This window comes from Echinops telfairi, unplaced genomic scaffold (assembly GCF_000313985.2).
Source record: "Echinops telfairi isolate 266 unplaced genomic scaffold, ASM31398v2 ScPeMD7_7410;HRSCAF=8448, whole genome shotgun sequence".
In the NCBI taxonomy this organism is placed as follows: domain Eukaryota; kingdom Metazoa; phylum Chordata; class Mammalia; order Afrosoricida; family Tenrecidae; genus Echinops; species Echinops telfairi.
The window spans coordinates 12,875,862-12,898,849 of record NW_022111310.1 but is presented as its reverse complement, the minus strand read 5'-3'; the positions used below and the strand labels follow the sequence as shown (position 1 = coordinate 12,898,849).

The 22,988-nt window shown below is 41.9% G+C and overlaps 2 protein-coding genes and 1 non-coding gene across 3 annotated transcripts in view; 1 reads left to right on the top strand and 2 right to left on the bottom strand.

The window, feature by feature from the left end:
* The window catches only part of CTNNAL1 (catenin alpha like 1), a 46,885-nt gene extending 27,638 nt beyond the window's left edge, over nt 1-19,247 (top strand). The window contains exons 10-19 of the mRNA XM_013006823.2: nt 107-199; nt 1,269-1,419; nt 9,762-9,799; nt 12,667-12,717; nt 12,812-12,966; nt 16,302-16,350; nt 17,074-17,130; nt 17,250-17,363; nt 17,810-17,893; nt 18,044-19,247. Of these exons, the coding sequence (XP_012862277.2) occupies nt 107-199; nt 1,269-1,419; nt 9,762-9,799; nt 12,667-12,717; nt 12,812-12,966; nt 16,302-16,350; nt 17,074-17,130; nt 17,250-17,363; nt 17,810-17,893; nt 18,044-18,100 (849 nt within the window). The 3' untranslated portion in view covers nt 18,101-19,247. The remainder of the gene's footprint in view (nt 1-106; nt 200-1,268; nt 1,420-9,761; nt 9,800-12,666; nt 12,718-12,811; nt 12,967-16,301; nt 16,351-17,073; nt 17,131-17,249; nt 17,364-17,809; nt 17,894-18,043) is intronic.
* LOC115871915 lies at nt 4,902-5,031 on the bottom strand. Its single transcript, XR_004047554.1, has one exon. It is a non-coding gene; the product is annotated as a small Cajal body-specific RNA 24 (non-coding RNA).
* A 1,775-nt stretch (nt 19,248-21,022) lies between the features above and the next one.
* ABITRAM (actin binding transcription modulator) overlaps nt 21,023-22,988 on the bottom strand; it is a 6,703-nt gene continuing 4,737 nt past the window's right edge. The window contains exons 4-6 of the mRNA XM_004711048.2: nt 22,344-22,420; nt 22,181-22,250; nt 21,023-22,082 (exon numbers count right to left, since the gene is read on the bottom strand). Of these exons, the coding sequence (XP_004711105.1) occupies nt 21,945-22,082; nt 22,181-22,250; nt 22,344-22,420 (285 nt within the window). The 3' untranslated portion in view covers nt 21,023-21,944. The remainder of the gene's footprint in view (nt 22,083-22,180; nt 22,251-22,343; nt 22,421-22,988) is intronic.

Here is a 22,988-nt window from a genome sequence, read left to right as displayed (position 1 = left end):
CTATAAATTTGTGGTTAATAATGTTTCTTTACCGATGATAAAATACTGCTATGAATTGGAAAGAATGAGAATGTGACAATTGGACTATCCAAATGTTGCCTCTTAGACTTGCCGGTTGTTGCGACATGTATCTGGGACAGAACCGCTTGAAATAACCTGTCTACACGCAGAAGAGACATTTCAGGTGACAGGCCAACAGGTAGGTTCAAGAGCAGATGGTGCCTTCTATTTAAATCTTGTCTGGGTCCGTAACCAATGGTGTAGGAGGCGGACTCTGTGTAACAAGAGACCGAGCTTTACGAGAAACGCAGATCATGGAATTTTCATTGGTGGTTTGCCAGAACACAGATGTCTATTAGATTCTCTGCCAAATTGGAAATTGGCCCATTTAATTAACGCTTGTTTCTATCCAGTTTAAAGAAGCCATTTACAATGCAACTTGTTAACACACTTTTGGAAAGTATCATATATAACAAGCCATTAAAGCATTCACATTTTTTATCTAGTAATTCCTAAGGTTATAAGGAGATAATAATTTTAAAAGGATGTTTATTATAACATTTTATAAGACTCCTGGAAGCTATAGCTCCTTTTTAGGCAAATCATACACTAGGACTCGAAGACAATAATTATGTGGCTCTGGGCCGGAATTTGTAACACAGAGTTTACTGAGCTGGTTTGAACAATGGCTCTACAGCAGCGGTTCTCAACCTGTGGGTCGCTACCTGTTTGGGGGTCGAATGACTCTTTCACAGGAGTCACCTAATGCCATTGAAAACACATATTTCCGATGGTCTTAGGAACCAAGAAACCACTCCTCTATCCGTCTCCAGGCGGGTCTGCCCACATGCAGATAGCCCACGTACGAGTACCCCGGCATGAAGACTGTTCCCCATGCTACACCATGCATCAAGACAAAATTTCATTCATTTGTTATGAGAAATAAATATTTCACAATATATAATTACATATTGTTTTGTGATTAATCACTAATTGATGATTTAATGATGTTCAATTTGTAGCAATGAAAATACATTCCTGCATATCTGATATTTACTACGATTCATAACAGTAGCAAAATTACAGTTATGAAGGGGCAACAAAAATGATTCTATGGTTGGGGATCACCACCACATGAGGAACTGTATTAATGGATCGCAGCATGAGGAAGGCTGAGGACCGCTGCTCTGCAATGTCGTGCAGTCTCCTCGGTGCTTCTGAGACTGCTACTTTTGCAATTCACTCCGGTGTACGTCGTGTTTCTTTAGATAATTTCTGCTGCCGAAACGTTGACATTACATCCATCTAGTAAAATTGCTAAAGAAAACCTTGATGTGTTTTGTGAAGCTTGGGAATCCCAAATGAGTGACATGGCAACACTGCTAAGAGAAGTCAATGATGTGTTTGAAGGAAGGCGAGGTGAGAAACTGCCCACGTATGAAAATGCACTGCCATGGTAATGTAACCGACTTCTCAATGTTGAATCTCAAGTGCAAAATGAAATATTTCATTATAACCTACGTGGGTTATTTTTACAGGGAAATATATTTTACAGAAAAATAATGAAAATATTTATTTTAGCACCTAAGCAATAAACTTTGTTGTATAGGAGGGCAATCTTGTTTCTTTAAATTAATATTAGCATTCTTCTTTTCCTATGGAAATGAAGTCTTTTTATATTTCTTCTAAATTGGTTTCTAGTTTTAGTACTAAAGCTGTCCTAAAATAACAGTAATTTTCTGATTGTTAACTTTAATTCTGTTAACTGCGTATTGAAATGAATGTAGCTATTTGATTTTTAAATTGCTTCCCTTCACTTGGATGAAAACTCTTGCCCTGGACTGTTTCCTGTGGTGGGTAAGTTCACTGGCATTTCTACCATATGTAGACTAGCACAGTATAATGTGGCAAGGCATTGCTTTTATTCTTTACTATCAACTTGGAATTTGGTTTGTTCCTATTATACGGTGTGTTTTGGTATTCATGTTGATGTGTGATATATTCCCTCCCCCCCCCCTCCGCCCCCCCAATGGTTTCTGTTAGTGTCAAAGCATGCTTTAAAAAAATTTTTTTTTTAATTTTGAAATAAAATACCTTATGAAGTCACAATAACATCAAACTACATATTTTTATTGATTACAGCATTTCCTATTTTAAAAAACACCCACTTAGGATAAATATGCTTAAAACTCATGGAATTATAGACTCTATGCAATATCATTTGCACAGTATAATAGACACTCGCCGTGCTTCCACAGTGAACGATTTCTGTAATTGCTGGTTGGGTAGCATAGCATTTTGATACTTTAAGAACATATTTGTAGTTACAAGTATTTTTGTTTGGGGTAAGGTGATAGAGTAATCGCCGGTCAGTTAGCTGTAGGGATGGTTTAGGAAATAAGGGAAAATCATTGGTGTGATAAAGGACGCCTGGCTGGCGGGAGTCACAGCATTCATTATCAAGACCCAGGTCTTCTTCAGTGGTCTTTCACAAGCGCTTCCTCTCTGGTCCTGGGTGTTCTCATCTCAGTAACCAAGGAATTGGGCTGTGTGAGCTCAGATGCTGCTGCCAACTTTGAAAGTCTATTGTGAACACTGAGTGGGCTTCAAAAAAATCATGGAAAATTGGAATGGAAAGATAATGCAGTTTTCCCACCAAGTTTTTGAAGCCCTCCAGTACCGGAAGTCAGTGTACCGCTGAGCTCTCGACGGTGTGTCTCTGTGCTGCCCATGTCCCCTGAGGCCAGAGGTTCTGGCTTTGTTCTGAGGCATCATCTGCCCATTCAAGCACAAGGCCCGGGAACCTGCCAGAGAATGGCCCTCTGATTTTCTGGGGGCAACCTGATTTCAGATACTTACTATAGTGTCCTGTGGGCACTGTGGACCGCCAACCTAACGAGCCAGATGCCCCGTGCTAGAGCAGTCTTTCAGGCAGTATGTTTCTCATACTCTTCTTCAGTGCTGAGTAAGCTTGTGCTTTTATTCATGAAAATGTGTGCCCCTGTTTCTCTGTCAAGATGAAACCATTCCTTCTCCAGTGGGGAAAGCCCCTGTGGGAGGCTTCCCCTGCTGAACACCTAATGTGACACTAAATCACTGCTCCATCTTCTTTCTCCCACCAAAGGAGAGGGTCAGTGAAAAGCAGACTTCTCACTAAGGTCTACTGGATCATATTGTACAAATAATGTCCAGTAGCACATGGCTGTGAAAATACAGCCATAAAAGTAAAAATAGCTCCACAAATTGAGAACTTCCTGTGTACCAGGCACTCAGTAGTTCCGAAGAGAGACAGGAAATTGCCGTGTGGTGAAACTGAACTTCAGAGGTAATTGGCCCTGGTTCTCATAGCGAATAGATTACAGAGCTCAGGGCTCCTACCTCCTGTTTGACTGGCACCGTGCTATTTCCAGCAGCCAGTTTCCCTGAAGGGTGAAGTCTTTATCAGCCTGAAAGTGTTTTCATGAGAATGAACTAGTCCTGCACTGTGGGTTCTGCTTTCCCCAGCCCAAATCATTCCAGAAACAACTGGGAGATCCTTATCTCGGACAGTGCAGAAGGTACAGAGGAAGGCGCAAGCAATTGAGGACCAGGGGATTGGCTGCTTGTTGTAGGCTCACCACATATTAGCTGAAAATCGGATAAGCTAAATGACAGAAGAGAGCCATCATTGGGTGAAAATGAGTAATGGGTGCTGGCTGTATGTCCTGGCCTCTTGAGTTTCAGTGAACATACATGAAATCATCTATTACAGTCCTTGGATTATAATAAGTGTCACCCACCAGTTATGTGATCTTGAGCAATTCTGTGAATCTCTAGCCTGTTTTTCATTTTGAAAGTAGACTAGATCAAGGGTCCCCAGCCGTCATCATTCTTGCTCGGTAACAAATGTTGCTGACTGACTTTGGTCCTTTTTTTAAAATACACTCCCACGTAGTCTCCTCCTCCTCCTCAGCCACTGTGGATAGACCAGGACTGAGGTGGAGGAATCAATCTGTAATTATTTTCTGGATTAACTGATCACTTTCTCTCAGTGTCAAGTTGGATATGATAGAAATGACCCCTTTCTTAGCTTTAGGTAACCGACCTCAAAAAAGCAGGGTTCCCTTAACTTGTTAGGGCTGACAGAAATTCCTTGTTAGGTGAAGGCACGTGACTGCCTCCAGGCTGCTGTGTAACTGATAAAGGTCTTCCTGGTGAGAAAGGCATCCAGGTGAGGGTTATTCGGGGTTAGTGAGAATGGTTGGTTCCATGCACTGCCCTCTTTGCCCTGATTCTTATCATGAAGTATTTGAGAGGGCTTTTCTACAAAGAAGTCCAACTCTGGGTGCACCGTGATCGACCGGACTGAGCCCAGTGTAGTGTTGCCCCTGGTTTCTAGGGCGATTGTGACAAACCTATTACCTTGCACCTGCCAGCTGCTTCCCATATAAAGGACACTGTATTCTTCAGAGCCTGGCTTCCCTCTGCTCTAACTTATTGGAAAGCCATTGCTGTGTTCTAGCTGCCTTGGTTCTGGTCTATGCATCTCGCCTGCTGTGACTGGGAAAATGACCAACGTATCTGCAAGTCCTACTTCAATACCTCTTGGGAGGCAAACACCATGCTAAGCATTGAGAGGGGGCCTTTAGCCTTCTCCTACGTTGAAGTCAGGATCTGAGAGCTAGTTCAATGTCCATCTTAGTCTGAAAATCAAGTGTTGAACCATCACTTCCTGGGATTGTATCAAGAGCATGTTAGTACTTGTCCTGCCTTCCAGCTTTTACCCCATTCTACCTCCTTACCCAGCGCTCCAGGCGGGCATGGTCTTGGTGGGGACTAGGTGGAAAACTGTTCCCATAGTGAAGATTAGTCTCAGCATTAGAATTTGAAACCAGAGCTTGCAGACTGTCCCTCCTTTTTTTTGGTGTCAGTAGTGGAACGATCCACCCTTTTTACTTGCAAAGGGTGAACAGAAAGCTACTTTATTTCTCTAGGACGTTTGTAAAGAGGTATCTTCACCTTGAGAAGAAACTGAGTAAGAATAAAAGTCCACAGACTGTCCCTCCTTTAAGGAAGCTGAATTTCCCTTATTTTGTTGGGAACATCAGAGAGCAGATGTGCCTGCATTTCCATTTTTAAGGGTATACATCTGACGAAATTAGGAGTCCTGGTAGCATAGTGACTACTCATTGCGCTGCTAACCTCAAGATCAGTAGTTTGAAACCACCAGCTGCTCCAAGGGAGAAAATAAGACTGTGTATTCCTGTAAAGAATTGTAGTCTCAGAGACGGGGCATTGTTCCCCTGTACTATCGGCCACTGTGAGTCAGAATTGACCCAGTGGTAGTGACTTTGGTTTTGGGTTCTGACTAAATTATATAGGTCAACTCCTCTCTTTTTATTATGATTATTATTTTACTACTTTTATAAACCATTCTATTTTAAAATCCCATGGTTCTTTCTGTGTGTGCTGTTCTTTGATTTTGATGCCCTGGCTGATAGTCTTGCACCCTTTTCTCAGTTGGCAGAGTGGATGGATGCGGTGGAGCTCACTGAGATGGGAGAACAGAAGAAGGGTGTGTTTGTGGTTAAAAACGAGCTGGTTTGAGGGACATGTGCGTTTGGAACAACAGAACAATCGACCCAGACTAGAAGTGATGGCCTAAATTGGGGAAAATACGTTGCAGTTTACCTGGAGATATGAGGTCTGATGTAAAAAGCATATTTAAAATCATATTGGTAGGACTTGGTGAGTGATTGAATATAGAGGGGAGGGCATGAGGGGAGTTTGAGAACGACTGCTAGTAAGAGTTGGATCAGAATACTTCAACCCTACTCCTGAGTTTAGCTCATGATCTGCCCATCCATGAATGGTTTATATTCATTGTAAGTTGGTCTGGGAACCTGAATGTTTTTTCTGATTGGTCATGCCATACAGAATTCCCTATAGAACCACAGCTGAACTTCCAGTGGGGCAGAAATGGAGGCAGTGGTGGCTCAGTGACAATTCCATTCCTAGCCAAGCACTGCCTCATGTACAGCTACCACCCATCTGTCTGGAAGGTTCTGTCCTGCTGACCAGGTGGACAAGCTAGAAAGAAACACCAAATCCACCATTGAGAACCCTGGGGCCGAAGCAGGTGGATCAACAAGCAATCACAGTACTGTCTCGGGACCGGGCAGCGTTTCATACAGCTGGACAGGAGGGTGCCAGGCTTCGGGGCTGACTCCCTAGGGAAGCACATTGTGCATCTTTAGTGCAGTACCACAGCCTTGCTCTTCACCAGAGTTGTAGAAAGGCTCTGGATCTTAATGAAAACAACCTTTCTCATTTAGATTTTTCATAAGAAATCATTTTGGTACCTGTGTTAGATGAAAGTGCCGTTTTAAATATTGGGAACTTATCTGGATAATATGGAAACTCAGAAGTAAAGATGGCACACTTCTGATGTTGATTACTAAAGGATTAACAAGTATGAAACCTGTAAGATTTTCTTCTGTGGATAGTCTTTGGAAGTCATTCTGTCAACTCTCTGTTCTAAATATATTTCCTCAGGTGGCTGTGTTTTTCCAATGACTTCTAATGTTTATAACATGTTTTCATCAGAGAAATTACTTGCTTATGCTACTTCTTTTATTTGATATAACTAAATATAATTGATTCAATGCTTTCTTAGCATAGAATTCGAGTTATATGGGAAAACAACAATAAAATTAGTTATAAAACAGTTTAGATGCTTGCCACAATCAATAAAGAAGCAACACTCAGCACCGAGAATGCAAACTGTGAGAGATTATTACTTACGGGAGATAGTGGAAATCAGTGGTCTGCAAGCTTTTTTGATTATGTACCCAAGCGAACATGTTTGGGACATCCTCATCCTCTCCAAAATAACGTAGATTCATCCTTACTATTCTCTTTTCTTTTTTGTATTATAATCTGATGATTTGATTTCTGGTGGGTTAAGCAGGATGGTGGATACCCTTGTTTGCACAGCATTTGGGGACAGCCTATCCAAAGATTGATTATATTTGCAGTTGTTATCACTTTTTTTACAAACTCTTCTAAATCTATCAGAAGATGGGAGCACGGGGACTGAAACTGCCCAGTGATAAATAATTAGGGGGGAGTTGAGGTAGGAAGCCCCACTGTTTATCACGTTCACTATCCATTGTATGTATTTTACCTGGTTTTGCATTTCCCTAACTCTGTTGGCCCGCAAGACATATTGAAAGAATTGGCTTGTGTCCCACCCCTTTGGTGAGTCCTTGTGCCATCTTAGGGTTATGGCCACAATGGAGGAGCACAGGTCAGAGAATACAAGAATTACTCAGCTGAGCTAATTACATGGAAGTAATGATTATGCTTTTTCAGAGCTTATTGAAACCACTCTTTAGGAATATTATGGAAAGGATTTGAATTATAGAGGATGAATTCTGAAATCCGGAGGGACCTGAAGACCTTCTTCAATTCATCTAACCACTTAATTAGGTGCATTTCACACCAGGCTAAGAACAATGACCGTTTCCGCTCTAAGTCTTCCTCTGTTGCCCAATTCTCATATTACAAAACCATCTATAAAATCCCCTTACAGTTTGACATTACAAATAAATTACTTGAATCTTAAACCTGTTACCAAGTATAAAGGGCCTTCCAATGTTTTTTGGAAAGAGTGAAATTTAAGAGGATGGAACGTTTGAGAAGTTCCCTGAAACCATTAGCTGGCCCTTTGCAGCAGCAGCAGCAGCTCTTCCAGAGCAGGATCGCCTGCCTGGCCAGCATCATGGGAGCCGCACCATGTTGTTCAAAATATTCTAGTAACCACTTGAAAAAAGGGACATGGAAGAAGTGAAGCTAATTCAAATAATATATTTTTATTTTAACCTAGTATATAAAATATATTTATGGTAATATACTCAACATATAAACATTATTGAGATAATTTGAATTTTTTCTTTGTACTGAGTTTTCAAAAATCCTGAGTACCGTTTATATTTGCAGCACATTTCAATGCATACTAGCCTAATTTAGGCTCCCTTCCACAATTTGAATTACTCAGCTGTTACCCACAATTAGAAGGTTCTATACTTAACAGCACAATTCTAAATGAGATTCCCAGTCTGCTGTGAACAATTTCACTATGTTCATATAATGGTCATTCTATAAGAAATAATATTAGGATGGATGCTCTTAAATTTCTGTTAAGTTGGACTGTATGAAATTGCTCTGTGTATTTCAAAATGTTTGAGTATTGTGTTAGTCTGGATACATTAGAGAAACAAATCTGGAGAAACTCATATGTACGAGAGAGTTTTATATAAAGTGTAAGTGTACATTAAGAAAGCATCCCAACCCCGTGCTGTCTAAGCCCATAAGTCCAACATTAGCCCATATGTCCGACACCAATCCAAAAGGTCCTCCTCAATCTCACAAAGCACACTCAATGATGCCGACTGCAGGAGGAAAGCTGAATCAGTGAGCATGTAAGCATCTCAGTACTGGCAGGGGTCTCCACGTGCCTGCTCCAGTACCCAGGGCTGCATCAGGTTCAGTCCATGTGGCTTCTCCTCAGAGATGTCTTGCAGGAAGTGAGCCTTGCCACTGGAAGCAGGGAACTGGCTAAAGCAATTGCACTCTGATCCGACCATCAGCTCTCCGCCCTTCAATTAATCCCACGTGTTTATCAGCCAGGTCGGCACAATAAACCTTAGCTATCTCAAATATCAACAATTTCACGTGGTGCAACTTAATATAGCTGAGCATTCTCTTTTTGTAAAATCAATTTATTGGGGGCTCATACGGCTTTTATCACAATATATCGATCCATTGTGTCAAGCACATTTGTACATTTTTGCCATCATCATTTTCAAAACATTTTCTTTCTACTTGAGTCCTTGGTATCAGCTCAATTTTTCTCTACTCCCTCCCTCACAAACCCTTGATAATTATTTATAAATTGTTATTATTTTTTCATGTCTTACACTGACTGGTGTCTCCCTTTACCCACTTTTCTGTTGTCTGTCCCCCAGGGAGGGGGTTATATGTAGATCCTTGTGATCAACAATTTCATGTGGTGCAACCTAATGTAGCTGAGCATTCTCCTTTTTAAAAATATCAAGACACAGTTACTGTTCACATCTGATCAGGAGTCATTCTACTTTAGATGCACAAACTAGTTACCAAAAAAAATATATATATATATTACCACTGTAGCCTGCCTTTATAAATGGACAATCTGGAGCTAGAAAAGTCACAGGGGAAGGAAGATAAAGTGGGACTTACACACACCTCCTTACTTTTCATGGTTTGTGTTTCTTGTGCTGTAGTTCACAGCCAAGAGACTGGTTAGTTGCTTTCATTCACCTCCACACCTTCCACACCAGGGTTGTCCTCCCTGTCTGGGAGAAAGCATGATGCGGTTAGCTGTGACAGACTTGCCCTGGTGCTTGCAGAAAAGGAAGGAAGCATGGTACTGACTTAGATGAGGGAGGAATCCGGTTTCATTCGAGGCAGGTGACTGTCAAAGGAATTCATTGGGAGTGAAGTTGGGAGTCAGGAAGGCAGTTCTGTCCTTCCACCTTAGAGATGCAGCTGATGAGGACAGCTGCAATCCCATTCACTAATCAAAGCATACCTTATCAGTGAATGATGTGGAAGACTGAAGTATCAAAATGGATGTATTCATAACATTTGTATTTAAAAATAATTTTTAAAGTAATATATAAATAAGAGAAAATATATTAAGTGGAAAATTTGTTTCAAGTTATGTGTGTTATTTGTAGGGGAGAAGTATGGCTACCTTTCACTTCCAAAGTCAATGGTAAGTAGAAGAGTTTTATCCATTACAGAATATTTTTATTCAGAATTCCAATTATATTATTACTTATCTATTGCTAGTTCCCCCCACTTCAGATAATCGCCCCTCTGGAACCAAGTTGGGACAGTGAGAGGCGCATTATTTTCAGCAGCAGCCTGGCTCTAAAGCATGCACTGATTATTTGTGTTTGGTTTGGAGAGTTGAGGAGCTAGGAAACAGACTGTGATTAGTTAAGAAGTCATAATCTGAGGCCAGGCCTCCTCTGGGTTGCTGTTCTCTTGGGTCTAATTCACAGAACTATTTTCTGCCGATGAAAACTTCCATACTACTTTATGCACGAATCAAAGTATGCCATGCATATGCAAGGCACTGGTCCTAGGAGCATCTGGTGGTTTAGAACCGCCAGCCTTATGGATCATAGCCCAGTGTGTAACCACTACATCACCAGGGCTCCTCGCCTCGGGGAGCATGGTGGAATCAACCAGACGGCAGTGAGTTTGTTTTAGAGTGGCCAGGAAGCAAAGCTGGGGTCTGGTACTGTTCCTATCAAGAGGCTGAAATGTTTTGCCTCTGACTGCATTGTTCAACAGTGTCCACTAGATGGCAAGTTTGGTTCCATTAATAAGGTGTCTTACTTAGATGGTTTCAAGATTTCTCCTGTTAGGTTCCATTACACAGTTTAATAATAATTAGTTTGTAAAAGTCAAAATAAAAAAGTGAAAACAGTGTAACTTAAAAGAATAAGGTGAGGTATGACATTCTAAATAAAATAAAATAAAACACTAAAAATGTTGAGGGCATTCCTAACTTTCTTATATGTTTTAATGTAGTCTACTGGGCCAAGGAAGAAGATAAACATTATCTTACTTGAATGTAATCATAGAGGGAGGACCCACGTAGAGGTCACTGACCATTTTACTATGTTTTCTAATCAACACAGAGGCAGCTGATATTGATAGTTGGGTGATAGTGAGATAATAGTTTCCCTATATCTGTTTTATGAACTGTTTCTCCTGTAGTTACTATCATTAGAAGATCTCAAAAGCACCATGCTATGTAAGCTCTTAGCTCCCTGGGAGAGGCCCGAAGGGGTTTTGTTCTACAGTGAGACTGCAATAGTGGTTGGTCGGAAAACCATAAGGGAACTGAAAAATATTTCGATACAGACCAGGAGGCTCTAGCAATCTTGTGGGGAAATGGAGTTAGACAATGAAACTTTTCCATCAGCATTTTGAAGCCCCCTGTCTGCCAACACAGTGGTATTGAAGATGATCTGTTTCTAAGCAAAATGAGCACGTGTGTTTGCTTTATTATAATTTGTACTGTTTGGGAGAGCCCTGGTGGTGCAGGGGCTACACATTTGGCAGCTAGCCGAAAGGTGGGTGGTTCAAGCCCACCATCATGGGAGAAAGATGGGACAGTTTGCTTTCATAAAAGCCCACTGCCGTCTGGTTGGTTCTGACCCTGTACAACAGTCGAGCAGCCCCACTTTCCAAGGCTGTGGTCTTTCTCCTGCAGAGTGGCTGGTGCGACAAACCGCCAGTCTTGCGGTTGGCAGCTGGTTGCTTTAACCACTGTGCTGCCAGGGTTTGTCCACAAAGACCGCAGCCTTCCAGATCCTACGGGACAGCTCTACTCGGCCTCTGTTGTCACCGTGAGTTGGAATCAACTCAGGGGCAATGGCTTTGGGTTCGTTTCATGCTTCTATGCATGTGTATGATGATGTACTCAGCGTATGTAGCTATAATTTACAGAGATGTTTCTTTAAAAAAAAAAAGGCTTTGTGTATCTCCCGACCCCTTTGCTTCTACCAACACCCAGGCTGGAACTCCCACTGTGGGGACCTCCGCCAGACCTCGACGGGTGCTGTCCTTTCAGGAAGCTCTGGCTGTACTGTTCGCTCCAGAGGCTTTCCTGGGTTGTGCTCTCTATGGGAACAGCTTGCCCTGGCTTTTCCCCACAGTGCCACCTTGGAGCACTTAGCCATTGTGCTGCCAGGGCTCCTTTCAATGGACTGTGTGCTGAGATTTAGCCTTCCACGGACAGATTGGTTAAAGGAATTGAATCCTAGCATCATACATGAGAAAACATGGACAATTACACATAATGCCCATGTTTAATATTCCCTTTCCTTGTCAATCATTCAAACTTTATAATCGTACTGCAACAGAAGGCTAGAGAAGGTTTGAGGATGGAATACTTGGACTTGAATACTGCATAGAAGAAGCCTGTCAGCCCCTGGGGCCCCGCTGAAAGGAGAACAGTGTGAAAAAGAAGGGCACGTTTGCAGGACAAGACCCTGGCCTGTTTTTCCTGGCCCAGTTTTCCCATTTCTAATACCTGTTCAGAATTAAACTCGCATCACCTCCCTCACTGTGATCCTGGCAATGCCGGCTCATAGCAAGCCTGTAGGACAGAGAGGAACTGCTTCCCAGGGTTTCCAAAACTCATCTCCGCCAGCCTGGCAGTTGGGTAGCCCAATGCCTAACCCAGAGTGCCACGGAGCTCCTTAACCGCAGATTGGTAGAGATTATTTTTAATTGGTTATTTGATTTAAACCACTTAACATATTGCTCCATCACAATACAGAGCCCTGGTGGCATAGTGATTACCAGTTGGGCTGCTAATGGAAAGATCAGCAGTTCGAAATCATCAGCCATTCCTAGGGAGAAAGATGAGGCTTTTTATCTCTGTGAAGAGTTTAGTCTCAGAAAACCCCAGGGGCAATTCTGTACTGCCCTGTAGGGTCACTATGAGTCAGAATCGAGTTAGGTTTTGTTTTCAATTATTAGCAATAATGTTAGTTATGTTTGTATTACTAAGTTTGTTCATAAGTAAATGCACTGCTTTTAATCTTTTTATTGTCACAGAAGAATAATGCTAACCTGAAATCATTAAAGTCAGACAAACCAGACTCTGAGGTAAGGCCTTTTCCTCTGTAATAATCTCATAGCTAACATTCCTTTTCAATCAGTTAATGACCAAGTCGTTGTGATTAAAATGTGTGCTTTGTAGGAGCAAGCCAGGATAGCAAAGCTTGGGCTTAAACTCGGTTTGCTCACCTCCGACGCAGACTGTGAAATTGAGAAGTGGGAAGATCAGGAGAATGAGATTGTTCGCTATGGACGGAATATGTCCAGAATGGCCTATTCCCTATATTTATTTACCAGGTAAAGAGAGTTACACTTTGAGCTTTTTCAGTTAGTATAATACTATCTGGTATAAAGAAAAACTGTTATGTTAAATGACTGATCGTTTAAACATCAAATGTGTAGTAAAAGGGTTAAAAGTAGTTCTTACAACACTTTAGGGTCCCTGGATGGTACAAATGATTTGTGTGAGATTACTAACCTAGTGGTTGGTGGTTCAAATGAGAATTATTTAATGAATGAACCATGAAGGCATTTCATTAGCATTAGATTTATAATTCTTTAGAATGGGTTTGTGCCCATTCTTTCCATCAATTTGAAATAATTTTGAATCCTGCTTCTCGCATGCCAGTTCTCTCCCCCAGCCAGCATCACTAAGTTTAAGAAGCATGCCCTTTGTATACTTGCCAAAGATAAAAAAATAGAGCTCTGAGCATTCATTCAGTATCAAAGCATTTTCCTAACTTTATTATCACCTGACCTGCAGCCTCCGTCTTGTCCATACTACAAGACTCTTGATCAAATTGCCTTGTTGAAGTCAATACACATAGCATGGTTGAATGCCAGCCAATTCATTTTGGAACCAGTAATTGTATATTCTTTTAATCTTTTGATGCTTTCTGCATCATTCAGTGTTCTGTACATTCTTGTTAAGATGCTGCTGAAATCAGTGAAAATTCACAGTGACCCTATATACAACCAAATTAACATTTCCTGGTCTTAGACCATCCTCACAACTGTTATGTTTGAGCCATTGTTGCAGCCATTGTGTCAGAACATCTTGTAGAGACTCTTCCTCTTTTTCACTGCCCTTTTCCAGGGACTGGTCTCTGCGGGTAGGTCTCATCATCCCATGCTTCTAAGGAGCACTCCGGCCGTACTTCCCCGAAGACAGATTTGTAATCCTTTTAGCAGATAATGGCACTGCATCAATTTTTCTCCCATCTTCCTTATTCAGTGTCCAACTTTTACAGGCATATGAGGCGATTGAAGATACAGTGGTTCGAGTCAGGAGTCCCTTAGCCCTCATGTCCATAAAATTCTGTAACTTTTGAGGCTTGTCCTTTTTCCTTTTGTTCCTTTAGCTTGAGACATGCTGAGCATGTTTTTCTATTTTGGCTTTCTAACTCTAGTAGATATTTCACTAGTTTGTCTTCTCGAGCTGCCTTTTGAATTATTCCGTTCCACTCTTTTACTTCATTTTCACCATCAATCCTCCTTTACTAAATAATTTTCTTTTATTTACACAATAATCTATTCTCAATTTTTTTCAAGGAGAGAATTTAGGATTTATTGATTTCCTGAAATTTACCTTTTCCAGTTTAGGAAACCTTGAAAATATTTTATTTCCAAAGTTTTCTGCCTTATCTCCTCATAATTTTGATTTTGAAAAGATTACTTACATGCCTATAGTTGTTTCCATATTCTGAGATGTAATTCAGTTTTTTAATGATTTAACCTGGATTAAAGTAGTTAGGGTCTCTACAAATGGTATAGACTGTGGGACTCAGTAATCAGCACTGGTTTTTCAGGGCAGTTCTGCACAGATTGAAAAAGAAGCAAAAGAATAAGGCATGTGGGATTAGTCCCATTTGTCATCGATAAAGCAGATATTAGAGAATGTAATTTGTATCTGTAGATTTATACCTAGAACTGGAAAGTGTTATAATCTGACTCTATAAAATAAGAGGTATCTCCCCAAGGCAGCTATAACTCCCAGAGAAAAGGAGAAAAGAAGGGCTACTCTCGAAGCAGGAGCCAGGGTGCTTTGGTAGTGGGGACTCTTTCATGTGGGAGGAGGGGCGGAGGAGGGAGAAGCACTTGTGGGCTAAGGTTCCCTTTCTCCGTGATGCTTTCTTCTACTCTTGAGATGAGCATTCTGGAGGGAGAATGTTGGAGTCTCACAGCTGTTCATAGGTTTATTCCTTCTAGATTCCTCATCTTCTGATTCATGCCTACTTTACTGCTTCCTTTTTCCTTCTTTGTAATGGCTCTTTGTGTGTGTGTGTGTGTGTGTGTGTGTGTTGGCACTTAATGCCTGGGTCGCAAACGAAATCTCTTCCTAAATGTCTAAGTCTCCATGTGTCTTCAAGTCAAATCTGTAGCTGAGTCAGAACAAGTACATACCGCTCTTCTTTAGCTCGTACTGCGAGCAAAGGCAGTGACAGCTGCACATGCACTACGTGAAGGTGACTGTGCTGAAAACTCTGTTTCCAGTAAGGGTTGCTTCAGTCGATTCAGAAAACAAAATGAAACTCCCTGCCATTACTTGATTCTAACTCATAGTGATCCTATAAGACAAGGTCAAACCGTCCTTGTGAGTTTCTGAGGCTGTAACTCAGCCTACCACTATGGAACCAGGGCTTCTTAATCGATTTGAAGTGAGGGCAAAATTATATCGATCTAGAGAACTAGTAAGAAGTGTCTAGAAGTTGGATGTTCATAACTGGGGACTTACTGTAGCTTTATTTTCTTTTGTAGACTTCTTAATTCTTGGTCATTTTCAATGTGCTATTAGCTAATCTTCAGTAATAGCACAACTATTATTATGATTATTTTATTGATTCAGAATTGAAGCCGATATGATATGTCCCATCAAAGTTAAACAATTGAGTTAGTTCTTACCAGAGTGGAGATTGTGTTATTGTGTGTGCCCTTGGTTCGATTCTGACTCATGGCGGCAAAGTAGAACAGCCCTACTGTAGGGTTGCCCAGGCCGTTCATCTCGAGAAGAGCAGATTCATCTTTCTCTTGTTGAGCACTGGGCACATGTAAGTCCCCAGCCTATTCCTTAGCAGCCCTGTGTTTCTCCACTGTGCACTAGGCCTCCTTGTGAAAATAGAATTAGAGATGGGCGTTGCCTGACTTTTGATCCTCTTCTGCATGACAAAGGTCTTATGAGTAAGGCACATTATAAAATCGCATGTATTTTTGAAGCACATTTGAGGGCGGGGGTGGGGGGGGAAGGGGGGCTCACAAAGTTAATGGGAAAATGGAATGAAAAGATAATGGAATTTTCCCATGAAGTTTTGAAGTCCTCCCATATAAAGAAAATGTTAAAGAGGACAAGTATAACTCGGGATTTTTTAACTTTTTGTATATTACAAAATGAACATGTCTATATCAGCTAAAAAAAAGTATCCAAAGAAGTAATGTTATATATTACAATTGCTGAAAAAATAAAATCTCTGTTTAATATTATTAGTCTATTCAATGTGATTGATTAGTCTGATCCATATTGTTCCCCCAAATTGTGGATCTTTCAGAACAGAAACTGCGCTAAAATTTTAAAACTATAAAACCAATATCCAGGCAGTAACTTTTTCTTATGTTTTTAATTACTAATTTTATTTCAGAGGAGAGGGGCCACTGAGAACTTCCCAGGATTTAACTCTTCAACTAGAGGTAAGAAGGTGTAAAAGATGTGCATCTAGTGATAGGATGCTTTCATCCGCCTGGGAAGTCTTTGGAATCATTGATTGTCCGTTTATCAGGCTCCACGGTACCAGGCATTAGGACTTCAACATAGTTTTTTGAGTAGCATAATTCAATCTGTAATACCTGCTATCTCTCATACCAAAATATTCTGCACACCATTTAAAAACAATCTTTTAAAATATCTTGTGGTCTGCCCAGCCTTATTTTTCTATTCTTCCTCACCATATTGTTCTCCTTGCCAGGAAGTTATAACACGAATGTCATGTATGAAGCAGTCTGAGTTGGCACTCTGACCTGGCTATTTCAGAAACATGTTTAGGTGGCAAGATTTCCTTGCTCATTTGGAAACAGGAACGTTCTCCCCCTTTTGACTTCAAGCTCTGAGACTCAGCAGCCTTTCTCATGGGGACTGTTGGGAGTGAGCTCCATGGACCCCTGGGCTCAGTGTGTGTGACTTAGGGGGAGCCCCCTCTGTCTGTGACCTTCCGTAGGAGCCGCTCGTACGGGCCATTCTACATCAGGTCCAGGAAATCTGAGAGCAGTGACATTCTTGCCTTTTCCTAGATACTACAAAAAGTTGAGGAGTTCAACAGGTTGTTTTATGCTGTGGTTCTATTGTTAAAATACTCTTAGAAAAATTATTAATGAGTATACTCCTTACTGAACTGTGATGCTTTTCCTTCCCACCAGGCTTTCGCTACAGAGGGCTTGAGGTTTGCATCAAGTGTACAAGCTTTCTCCAAACAGGTAATGCACTTCCGTCTGCCGGTGTTGACGGTGGCATCGTGTTTATATATTACTAAGTTACAAAGGTTTTTAAGCTCTAAAAGGTGGAATTTTGTTTAAGTTCCTAAATCATATTTCAGCTGAAAGATGATGACAAGCTTATGCTTCTCCTGGAAATAAACAAGCTAATTCCTGTGTGCCACCAATTGCAAACAATAACGAAGACACCGTTGCCGAATAAAGTGTTTCTAAAGGTAAAAGAGAGGGTGGGTTCTTCAGGTAGATACTCAGGAAACTTCCACACATCTGTTCTTATCAGGCTGACTTCCAACCACCTCCCTCGCCCAGAGTAAGGTACTCCTAATGTCCACACCAGAACACTTTTATTTCCATTTCTCATGCCTGCCTGGACTCCAGAAATCATGAATTGTGCTGCTGCGGTCATGGACATCAAGGAGTAGGAGGCTGATGAAACCCGTGAGCGTCTTGCACATAAATGTAACCTGTGAGCGCTGGGCTACAAGGTTTCAATTCCGCACAGGCAGGACTTTCATACCCTGCTTTACGGAATTTGGGCTGTGTCAGCCACATGACCTCATCTATGAACCACAGTGGGGAGATGTTACCATCTTAGAGCTAACTCATTGATACCCTTGGTGGCATGTCCCGTTTAGACCTTGATTTGTACCTGACGTTACAGGTGGACAAGTGCATCACAAAGGCGAGGTCCATGATGAGCAGCTTGATCCAGCTTCTCTCACTCTGCTGTAGACTGCTGAAGAAGGTGAGATGCGTTCTATTTCAAACTCACTTTTTAAAATCTCAGTTAGTTACAAGGACAATGCACAAGTAAATAATGGCCCAGATTTAGCAAAATCTTTTTCTTTCTTTCTTGAGAGAAGCAAAAATTGATTTTCACTCTTTCCAACTTCAGGTGGAAACCAGATGGGCCTCAGTTACGAATAAAGACACCGCGGAAGGTAAAACTTGAGAAGCTTTTGGGATCCGATCTCTGGAACTTCTTGCAGCAAACCTGACATTTTTAGAAAGAAAATGATCCTTCACAAGAATTTCAACAACTTTATTAAGGAAACAATATTTTCTTGTCAGAAAACCAATTGTGAAGCTTTTTGGTAGTTGCTGTTACTGTGTCTGCAGTGTGATTTTAGTGAGACATTGCCTCTGAGAGTGCTTTGTCAAAGCCACACCAAATATCGCCACCGTGTAGCCCAAAGATGCTTTTCTGAGTATGTTCACCTTCGACATAAGCCTACCTTAGCAGTCTCCTTTCTTTACATCCATCCTCTAGAACAGAGGTTGGCAAACTTTTGAGACTGAAGAGCCAATCCTGCCCCTCACAACAATTTAGAAGTTATTCAAGAGCCGTAAGTGTATTTTTACAAACAAATGAAATCACTATTATCTGAATAATATCACTAAATTTTTTCCATTTTACTTCGGAGCACAGGCTCTCAAGCTGCCGCGTGCCGGCCCTGCCCTACAGCACGGGTGTGCACTCGTCAACTGCAGGGCTTTCCGTACCCCTCTGCCCACCTACTGTGAAGAGGGTCCCCTGTTGCGCCTTCTGTCCGATGATGATCCCTGCTGGTGGTCCCCGTGGTCCACAGCAGGGCCCTCGAGAACCATGGGCTGTGCTGCCTGGTCCCCTGGAGGAGCTTCCCAGAGATGCCGACCTTTAGCTCGTAGCTCTAGCACAGCTGGCTGGCCTGCCCTGAATACTAGCTGGACTCCTAAGCCTATGTGACTGGCTTAAAAAAATACTTTTTGAATTTTCCCTCTAGTAGTGGTTGATGGAGTGGAAGATGCAAAAGACTGAGAACTATGGAACTAAGAAGCTGTTTAAAATAAATTCCGAGTAATCATTCATCTTATATAAGTGGTTTTGTTTTGGAATGTTCACTATAAACATGCTCCTTTAGATGTTTTCATAATGAAATGTATGGCTGTTCTTGTTACGGGGTGGGTGCTTTGAAATATCTGGTTTAGAGTTTCTTTGTCATATCATACGGTGAATTTGTTTTGGACTTCAGTTACATCATGTTTCCATGAGAGCAAGTAAAAATGTATTGCTACAAAATCATAGCCTCCTTTATTAAACAAAAATAACAAAATGTGAAGCTGTTGTTTCTTGGCATATCCTCCATCTGGATCTATATACATCTGAAGGTAGTGTTTCCATCTCTCTAACCCTTCCCTAAGGAGCTCTGATGGAGCTGTCGGATAAGTATTGGAGTGCTAACTGCAAGGTTGTCAGTTCAAACCCATCAACTGGTGGAAAAGTTAAGGTTGTCTGCATCTGTGAAGACTTACAGCCTTGGAAATCCTCTGTAGGCTCACTAAGTTAGAACTGACTTGATGGCAGTAGGCTTTGGGTTGTGGGTTTCTTTAGTAACCTTTCCCTGAAGAATTCTGCACTTCTTGAATTGTGAGCACCAAAAGAAGTCTGAAGGAACAAAGGACTGTAGGGGGATGGGAAGGCTTCTTAAGGATTCTCATAGGGCAGTCCACGACAGCCTTTGCTATCCTCAAATAAGGAACAAGTGCACTGCCTAATGGGAAACAACAACAAATCCTTGGTGCAATGTTCTAGGCTCTTGTGTATGTGAAAGGTGGACAATGAATGAGAAAAACTGCAGAAGGGGTGCCTTTGGATTACAGTGCTGGTGAAGAATACTGCCAGTACTGTGGACTGCCAACAGAACAGATTTCTTCTGGAACAAACACAACCAGAATGCTCCTTCAAGGCAAGGATGGTGGTGAGACTTTGTCTCATGCAGTTTGTACAGGTTATCTGGAGAGACCAGTCCCTGCAGAGGACATCATGCTTGGTAGTGAGTGGAAAAAGAGGAAGATCCTAAATGAGTTGGAACTGGTGTGTTTGTGATAGAGGTCACTGTGGGCTGGAGCCGACTGGACAGCACCTGGCAAGGACAAGACCCGACTGGTATAGAAGAGTGGCTCATGGGGTCCCCCTGCTGGCCTCGTGGTCAGCAGCCCAGTGCTTAACCACGACACTACCGGGACTTGAAGCAAGTAAACATCATCTCATTTCCATTTGAATTCTGTGAAGGTGTATCAAGCTGGTTCTAGTGGACTCACCTTAGAGACAGACTAGTACGTACAAGGGGCCTTTGAAACGTTCGTAGAAAATGCAGTTGAAAGACAATGAAGCCTCGTTTTTAAACCTTTAGATCCTCAAAGGGCTCAGGGATAATGCATCTACAGGTGTGTATTTTGAGTTAGTCAAGTCTACCTTGCTCATCCTCTCATTCAGCCTCGGTAATGACCTTTATGTTTAAGCAGTCAAAACTATCAGTATTATTCCCAGCAGTGTTATTTTAGAAACGGGGAAGTGTGAAGTGGCTTTATATGTAAAATAGATCATTCATTTAGCAGCTTCAGTATCTTTGTCCTAAAACAATCCCTCTTCAATAATCATTGTGATACCAAAGGGGAATGAGCCGGTTTTTAGCTTAGTGCCATCAGTGTCATGGGACGCCGGGGTGCTGTTGAGCGAGCATTAGCCCGCTAACCACAGCTGGCCCTTCAAACCCACCAGCTGCTCTGCAGGAGGCTGGCTGAGCCGCCCAGAAACCCTGCATGGGGCTGCTCTGAGTTGCAGTCCACTCCATGGCGCCTCTGACCATCAATGTAGGTGCTTTTAGAATAAATTCCCTGTCTCATGTCTCGTGGACATAGTTGGGGATAATTACACTGGCACACACCTTACAAGTATGTATTTTCTCGTTAATTAACCATTTTTATTTTGGTCTTATTGACAAATACCTTTACGTATTTGAAGAGAGTTTTCTTATGGAAAATGTTAACGTGGTAGGGTAGGAATAACGTAGAATTTCAATAGCCTAAGAACTAAAAAGAATGAACAGCATGATTTCTGTATTAAATAATTCTTTTATTTAAAAACACGTCTTTAAGTGTGCTTTTTAGCCCTTAATGAAAACTATTTTTTCTGCAATTCACTATAAATAGGTATCTTAACCTCCAGCCACAGTTGTTTTTAATATTGTGACATGATGTTCAAAGGCATCTGCCCTTCGGTGATGTGTCCTCAGGCAGGCTTTGCTGGTGATGCCGTAAGGAGAGCGCCAGACCAAAGGACTGCCAAGTTTGTGTTACAACCAGCAACCCAACATGGCACTGCGATGCTGCCACACATTGCAGAGTACTTTAAGACAGCGTTTCCCGTGTCCCTCTCGTAAGAAGTCAGCGTTTGGGGCCCCGCGTGTCAGAGGAAAGCCATCCCTGCAGCAGGGGGAGAGAAGGGGCACGCTCCACCCAGCGGGGTGAGGAGGCAAAAGGCACTGTCCCTCATGGGGTAGAATAGATTTTTTTGGTGGTGCCAGACTGAAGCAGATTGAGTTATCAAAGGCCAGCAGGTTTTTTATGTTTTAAAATCTCAAAATGATGGAGAAGAGGCAAAAACAGAACGATGCTAAAACATTCAAATGTGTCAACATGCAGTATTCTGCGTGCTAGGAAGATGGGTAAAAGAACTTTTCTTTGCCACGTGAAACTCGTGTTTGAACTTTCCCCTCATTGCATTTGGAGAAAAATAAAACCCAGAGGTCTTGGTGGTTTGTCAACTGTGAGAACAAAGACATGAAAGAAGAGAGAACTGGGTTGGGGGGGTCTGAGCTGTAGAAAACAAAGGTCGAAGCAAGGCTCCTTAGAAATGGTGGAGGGGACAGCTGGCAAACGATGGCTCAGGCTTGCCCTGCAGCAGGCTGGCGGTGGAGAAGCATGCATCCATGGGCGGTCCTTCTTCAGAGCCCTGACGGCCTCCAGCGCCATCCTCACGACGGAGCTGTAGAGGCACGAATGCGCTTCCCCACCACTTCTTCATACTGCTCTTGTGTCAGGAGCCCTTCTGTTATGCTCTTGCTTTCTTCAAATTTGGGTAAGACGACTGCAATGTAGCCTTCAGTGGATGGCTGGAAAGGAAACAGCATTCAACACTATCTTCTGATCAGAAGTACTCTAGAAGCTATAGGTGGGATCATACCTCCCCTATCCCTCCCTGGCTTCCTACCTTCTCTTGCAGAATGGACGGCTTACGGAGAATGTTTTCATTCACTTCCATCAACCGTCCTCGAACACAGCTATTTAAAACACATACATGGACGCACATGTATTAGTGAGAAAAATAAAAGGACCTCCCTCTTTCTCTTAAATTGTAGTTGAAAATAACTCACCTAGAGACAGTGTATTCTTCTCCATCTGCACAGTGAATCTTACACAGAGGTGCGAGTTCTGTTAGAAACTGTGCCCCCTGTGTAATCAAAAGGGAAATTAATTGATGCCCATGTTTAGTTTCCTGTAAGAGGCAGTCATCAGAGTTGTAACAGGTTATATCTCTGCAAAGGGTCTTCTAAATAAAAATGATCTAAGGCCATGAAAACTAAACATTGATATTGTGTGTGCTTGCTGTCTGCACGCCTGGCTACACCCGAGGCTCTCGGGAATTGAGACCTGGGACACAGTGCCCGCCCTCACAGAACCAGTCTAGTGAGAGTCAATGTGCAGTCGGTAGCTTCGTAAACTGCACAAAAACACGCTTTACCAGCTGCCAACAAAATGGTAACACAAGGCCAGGTATAAAGATTCCAAAAGCCAACAAACAATCATACATAATTCAACATGCCCAAGTATGACGGCAATGTTGGACAATGTTAAAGACTTTTGCCTTATTTGTAATTCAATAGCTAAAGGAATGCTACCAATGTCACTCAGTTTTTGAATGTTTTTCTGATGTAAAATGCACTTTGAGGAAAATGAAAGTTTTCAGGAGTAAAAGAAGAATCCTGTATCCATCCTACAAGGGAGAAGTAAGTACTCTG